A 7500-nucleotide genomic window follows, 5' to 3' on the forward strand; every position below is an offset into this window, starting at 1 on the left:
TTTGGTAGCAGAGGGTAGTTTTGCCGTGGACAAACTTGGACAGAGGAAGGCCAATTGACGAGAAGCATGACTTCAAACGCAGGTGAAGAAGGAAGGACAGAAGATGGAATCGGAAGAGGGGAAGACGTGGAAGATTTGGAAGAAAAATTGGAAAGCTTGAAGCAAGAAAAAGCAAAAGCAAAGTCGGCGTTCACACGTGCAAGAAAGCAGTTGTTGGAACTGGTGGAAGAAATGGATCTACCAAACAGACATCAGGTTCGAGATGGGCAAACGAAATTGGACAGCACACAAGAAAGGGCACTGAAGATCATGATCGCACTGTCAGAGCACTATCAATGGCAGAAGAACGGAACAGCAAGACAAAAAGTTACTCAGGAAATGGAGCAATTGGTGCAAGAATTCGAAGAGACCCACAACAGAGTACAGGAGTATCTGGATGAACGAAGAGATTCAGAATCAAGTAAGACAGCGGGATCTTACAACCCACGAGAGGATCGAAAGGTAAGCCTTGGAGCACCTAGATTTAATCAAGAGACTTATTTGCCATTTCAGGAAGCGAAATTTGATTCTTCTCAATTTCACAACAATTCTGAGCGACAAGAGCTTCAGCACAAGTCAACCAATGTCGGTGTTGGCGCGAAAAGAAGTCAGTTTCCAATGACCCCGGAGGAACATTCACAGCAACTGCAACAGTCAGTCAGATTTGGTGGTGATCACAGACGATCTGAGCGATATTCACACGAAGAGTCACTTGGTCAGGACATGTGGCGACAGCTGCAGCGTGTTGCGATTCCCGTTTTCTCTGGTGACAAGCGAAAGTATGAGAACTGGAAAGCTGCATTTCTGGCTTGCATTGACAGAGCTCCTGCGACTCCTGAATACAAGCTGCTGCAGTTGAGGCAATATCTATCTGGCGTTGCACTGGAAGCGATCGAGAATCTTGGCTTTTCTGGAGCTGCATATGAAGCTGCAAAGGACAGGTTAGAGCGAAAATTTGGTGGCAAGAGGAGGGAAATCGCAATTCACTTGGAGGACATGGATAATTTCAAACCAGTGAGAGATGGATGTTCAAAAGACATAGAGAAGTTTGCAGATCTACTTGATGTTCTGGTGGTGAATCTACTGGAGAGTGGACGTCACGATGAATTGGGAAATGGATCTCTCTACATCAAGCTACTGAAGAAACTTCCAGAAACACTGCTGACGCAGTACAATCGATGGATCTTTGAGAATCGAAGAAGAGAATGCGTTGAAACACTGAAGATGTGGGTGATTCAAGAGTCTGAATTCTACACAGTTGCAAGAGAGACAGTGCATGGTGTATCAAGCGAAAGAAGAAACAGTAGATCAAGAAACTTAGCAGGAGAGAAGAAAACCACATTCTTTGGTGCTACTGAAGAATTAACACAAGTGAATCGTTTTCAAGTTGGTAGATCAGGTGTCACTGGTGGGAAATACGGTAAGCAGCGACTGTGCAAAGTGTGCAATGGTAGACATGGTGTATGGGCATGTGATGCTTTTCGAAACATGGACATTCGACAGCGATGGAATGTGGCAAAGCATTTCAAATTGTGTTTTCGGTGCCTTGGTGATGACCACAGTGGTAGTAAATGTACTCGAAGTAGAGTGTGTGGTATTCGTGGATGTCAGGAAACACACAACAAGTTGCTGCATAGCATGGGTAACAGGATCACTGGAAAGCAAAACAGCAATGAAACAAGGACACCAGAAGCCTTCAATCAGCAATCAGTCAGCAGTAGCAGTCAGCAACAGTTGTCATCGTCAGTCACGGAGGGGGAGCGTTTGCAGAGGAATTTTGCAACACAAACAACGATGGTGTGCTCAAAATCAGATGTCAAAGGAGCAACAGCATTGAGAACCATTCCGGTTGTTTTGAAAAATGGCTGTCGAAGATTGAAATTGAACGCACTTCTTGATGATGCCAGCACTCAAACGTATGTGAATGAAGATGTTGCAGCAGAACTGGGTCTCAATGGTACCTTTGAAACAATAAAGGTCAATGTTTTGAATGGAGATTGCAAGTCTTTTCAAACCATGCCTGTCGAGTTTGGACTTGAAAGTGTAAGTGGTGATGTTGACATCAGAGTAAAAGCACTTACTGCAAAGAGAGTAACTGGAAACATGAAGGTCATCCAATGGTCACATCTAGCAGACAAATGGCCTCATTTGAAGCACATTGATTTTCCAGACACCGGTTTGAGACCTATCGTGGATTTGCTGATTGGTATTGACTACCTTGACATGCACTATTCTTACGAAGAAGTCAGGGGACAAGAAGGAGAGCCCATTGCCAGACGAACGCCATTGGGGTGGACATGCGTAGGATGTCCAGAAGGCAAGAAGATCCCTGATACCCATTTCAGCAAGACGACTTTGTTTACTACAAGCAGATCTGATGTCGATGAAATCAACTCAACAATGAAGAAGTTTTGGGATATCGACTCAGCTGGAACGTTCACCCAGACAACAGTGGTGAGTCCTGATGAGAAGGCTGCATTGGAAAAAGCTGAGAATTCTTTCAGGTTCATTGATGGTCGATATGAAGTTGGAGTACCATGGAAAGAAGATAGTTATAGAATGGTGAACAATCACAAAATGGCAATGAAAAGACTTCAGAACACCGAGAAACGTTTGCTCAAGAACCCAGATGTGATGAAGGCATACGATGAAGTCATTGATCAATATTTGGACAAAGGATACATACGAAAGGTTCCAGTCTCTGAGAAGCAACCTGACAGCAAGTGGTATCTTCCTCATTTTGCTATATTGAAACCCAACAAAGCGACCACCAAGATCAGAATCGTCTTTGATGCTTCAGCAAAGTATGAAGGGACATCCTTGAATGACATGATACATTCAGGCCCGAAGCTGCAACGAGAATTGTTTGATGTTTTGCTACGCTTTAGATGTCATCCCGTCGCTGTTGTCTGTGACATTGCTGAGATGTATTTGAGGATTCAGATTCCAGAAGCTGACCGTGTGTATCATCGATTTCTTTGGAGAAGATGTGACCAGGACAGAGATCCAGAGGAGTATGAATTCAGCCGAGTGGTGTTTGGTATAACAAGTTCACCGTTTCAAGCACAGTTTGTGATTCAAAAGCATGCTCAGTTGTACAGATCAGAATATCCGATGGCTTCAGAAACTGCACTCAAGTCAACCTACATGGATGACAGCATTGATTCAGTACAAGATGACGAAAAGGGAATCCAACTGTATCATCAGCTTGCAGCTCTATGGAACAAGGCAGGCATGCATGCAAGAAAGTGGCTCTCTAATTCTCCAGAAGTTCTCTCTGTAATCCCAGTAGAAGACAGAGCATCTGAAATTGATTTGGACAATGGAGAGCTTCCAACTGTAAAGACCCTTGGAATACTTTGGCGAGCAAAGGAGGATATTTTCAGTTTTCACTCAAGCCCACCTGAAGAAAATCAAATCATCACAAAGAGATCGTTTCTGAGAACCATTGCATCATTGTTTGACCCTCTTGGTTTCTTGGCACCATTCATCGTTAGAGCAAAAGTGGTAATGCAGGAAATCTGGCGACAAGGCTTCGATTGGGATGATGAGCTCGATGGCGAAGTCAAGTCAAAGATTCAGAGTTGGTACAGTGAACTTCACGAGTTGTCAAATCTTTCAGTGCCAAGATGTCTTCACACTGGCAAGCATAAAGATGTTCAATCAATGCAATTACACGTTTTCAGTGATGCATCAGAAGAAGCTTATGGAGCTGTTATTTATGCAAGGTATGTCTACGTTGATCATGCAGCTACTACTAATATTGTCGCAGCAAAGTCACGTGTTGCACCACTGGCAGCTATGAGCATTCCAAGGATGGAACTAATGGGAGCAGTCACAGGACTTCGATTGGCGGTATCGGTAGCGAATGCAATGCAAGTGTCAGTGAAGCAAGTCAAATTCTGGTGTGACAGCATGAACACACTTTGGTGGATCAGAGGACATAGCAGATGTTTCAAGCCATTTGTTGCAAATCGTGTTGGTGAGATTCAAAACATGACAAACCCTGAGCAATGGAGATATGTTCCCACGAAGGATAATCCTGCTGATCACTTGACAAGAGAGATGGTAGCATCTGCGTTGGCAAACAGTGAGCAATGGTGGAAAGGACCAGAATTCTTGGAAATGGCTGAGGATGAATGGCCTAATAATCAATTTGAGATGTCAATGGAAGCAGTATCGGAGCAGAAGAAGTCTGGTCGTTCAAAGATGAAGTCCGTAACAGAAAATCATGAAGAGAAACAATCATTGTTTGCTGATGCAGTTAGCAAAAAGAAATCTACGACTGGTGAACAAGTGGAACCAAGTAAACTGATGAAAGCGGGTAAGGAGAATTCTTGGTATTTGGATCCTTCTCATTTTTCAAGCTGGCTTCGACTTACAAGACTTGTAGCATGGGTTTGCCGTTTCTTGGACAACTGTCGAACAGCAAAAAAAGAAAGAATTAATGGAGAATTGACATATGAAGAGATCAAAGATGCAGAAATTCATATCATTCGAGACGTGCAGCAAAATGCATTTGCAACCGAATACCAGCAACTGTTGAAAGGAAAGCAAATGAAGAGTGACAGCAAATTGATTGTGTTACAGCCACGAATCGATGAAGATGGACTTCTACGGTGTAATGGAAGATTGAGGTATGCTGACTTCCTGCCATACGATGCAAAATATCCTATTATTCTACCAAGGAAGAACTGGGTTACAAAGCTGATCGTGAAATTCTATCATGAAAAGGATCATCATGCAGGTGGCACAAATCAGACATTGGCTGCTATTTCGAGTCGTTTTTGGATAATTTCAGCAAGAGAAGAGATAAGAGAATGGGAAAACGAATGCAACTGGTGCAAAAGACGAAAGGCGAGGGCATGCAGTCAGATCATGGCACCCCTACCAAGCATTAGATTGGCAATGTCATTGCGAGCCTTTGAAAGAGTAGCTGTAGATTATGGAGGACCATTCATCACCATGCAAGGGAGAGGTAAGCGAAGAGAAAAACGATATCTTTGTCTTTTCACATGCCTAGCTACCAGAGCAGTACACTTGGAAATGGCATTTGCCCTGGATACTGATTCATTCTTGAATGCCTTTTATCGAATGGTGAGTCGTCGTGGGAAGCCTGAAGAAGTTTTTTCTGACAATGGTGGCAATTTCGTAGCAGCTGACAAGGAGCTACAGGAGCTCGTTAAAAGATTGGACCAGAATCGAATCATCCAGAGTGCTGCAAATCGTGGTATCAAATGGCATTTCAATCCTCCTTTGTCACCACATTTTGGAGGAGCTCATGAAATTATGATCAAGGCAGCAAAACGTGCGTTGAAAGGAATCCTGACAGATGCAAATGTGTCCGATGAAGAGTTGATGACTGCCATCACAGGAGCAGAATCGTTGCTGAATTCAAGACCGCTGACATACCAGACAGCAAATGTGGATGATGATGTACCTTTGACCCCGAATCACTTTCTCCATGGCCAAATGGGAGGCAGATTTGCACCAGAAACGGTAGACCAGACAACGTTCAGTCCAAGGAAACGATGGCGACGTGTTCAAGAACTGGTGAAGCACTTCTGGCAACGTTGGTTGAAAGAATGGCTACCAGGACTAAATCCAACGACAAAATGGCACAAAGAGAAGAAAAATTTGAAGGTAGGGGATATTGTTATTGTTATATCGCCTGATAGCCCCAGAGCTCATTGGCCCCTTGCAAAAGTCACCCAAGTATTTCCTGGAAAAGATGGAAAAGTGAGAGTGGCACAAGTACAACTGGGAAAAAAGCTATTGCAGAGACCAGTGACAAAATTATGCCTTTTGGAGCATTGTTGAATGGTTGCTGGTGGCATTTGTTAATGGATGTATTTTTCTTGATGTGACGTTGCAGATATCACAAGATGAAGGATTTTCAGTTGACATGCATAGCTGTCAAGGAGGGGGAGAATGTTCAGAAGACAGACATGTGATACTTTCATTCTTGTAATTGTTGATTGGAACAATAACTTTTACGCGTCTGGACACAATAGTTGTTTGAGCAAGTTGTTTTGCGTTAAATTGGACAATGGTTGGTTAGTAGAGAGTGTTAATGTGTTTTTAGAGGACAGTATTTGTTAATCCCTTGCGTAATGGACAATCAAACTAGTGACAATATTTTAAAGTTGTTTACGTCGTTAATAGTATAAATTAGGTTCGTATTCGTAGTTAGTTAGTTAGTTTTTAGCCTTCGGGCTTAAGGATCAAAAGTCGCGGACGGTCTTTCAAACAATCATGACTATCTATCTATCACGACTATCTATCTATCATGACTATCTATCGATCATGACTATCCATCTATCATGACTATCTATCTATCATGACTATCTATCTATCATGACTATCCATCTATCACGACCATCTATCTATCACGACTATCTATCTATCACGACTATCCATCTATCATGACTATCTATCTATCATGACTATCTATCTATCATGACTATCTATCTATCACGACTATCTATCTATCATGACTATCTATCTATCATGACTATCTATCTATCATGACTATCTATCTATCACGACTATCTATCTATCATGACTATCTATCTATCACGACTATCTATCTATCATGACTATCTATCTATCATGACTATCCATCTATCATGACTATCTATCTATCATGACTATCTATCTATCACGACTATCTATCTGAAAGGCGAATCATCGGACATAACAATCAAATAGAAGCATCAAGTAGAAGAGAAGAGAAATAAGTTAGTTAGCTATTAATCTAGATAGCAAGCGAATCACCGGACATGAGATGCAAAAGCACCCAGGAGTTCTATCAAACAAGACCTTGATGAAACAAGCGACTCACACAAACAACAATCGAGTAGAAGGGAATACAAACAAGTGAGTTATTCATCTATCCATCTGATTATCAAGCGAATGATCAGACATGACATCCGAGGACACATCCGAAGACTTCTATCAATCAAGACCTTTATGAAACAAACAACCGAATCGCACAGGCAACAAACAAGTGAAAATGAAAACAAACACGTGAGTCTGTCATCTATCTAACAAGCGAACCATCGGACATACGATACAATGACACCAACAACTTCAATCAGTCAACACATTTATGAACAAACGAATCACAAAGGCAATGTTTGAGAATAGAGACGGACGTGCTGCCGATCAAAGGAGCGGGCAACCCTCGTCTATTGAGACGGAGACAGAAAGAGCTTCGCTCAAAGGATCCAGCAAACCAGGTTTCAAGGAACAGAGACGGCAAGAAGGACTTTGAGAATAGAGACGGACGAGCGGCCGATCAAAGGAGCGGGCAACCCTCGTCTATTGAGACGGAGACAGAAGGAGCTTCGCTCAAAGGATCCAGCAAACCAGGTTTCAAGGAACAGAGACGGCAAGAAGGACTTTGAGAATAGAGACGGACGAGCGGCCGATCAAAGGAGCGGGCAACCCTCGTCTATT

At 42.7% G+C, this 7500-nt stretch overlaps 1 protein-coding gene across 1 annotated transcript in view; it reads left to right on the top strand.

Annotated features, from left to right (window-relative positions):
• Positions 1-6035, top strand: part of LOC148958916 (uncharacterized) — a 6354-nt gene extending 319 nt beyond the window's left edge. Inside the window, exons 1-2 of the mRNA XM_089111642.1 lie at positions 1-501; positions 553-6035. The exon at positions 1-501 is cut by the window's left edge and continues 319 nt beyond it. Of these exons, the coding sequence (XP_088967768.1) occupies positions 67-501; positions 553-5859 (5742 nt within the window). The 5' untranslated portion in view covers positions 1-66 and the 3' untranslated portion in view covers positions 5860-6035. The remainder of the gene's footprint in view (positions 502-552) is intronic.
• The last annotated feature ends 1465 nt before the right edge of the window (positions 6036-7500 follow it).

Source organism: Rhopilema esculentum, chromosome 11 (assembly GCF_057945365.1).
Source record: "Rhopilema esculentum isolate cy_ngs chromosome 11, ASM5794536v1, whole genome shotgun sequence".
NCBI lineage: Eukaryota > Metazoa > Cnidaria > Scyphozoa > Rhizostomeae > Rhizostomatidae > Rhopilema > Rhopilema esculentum.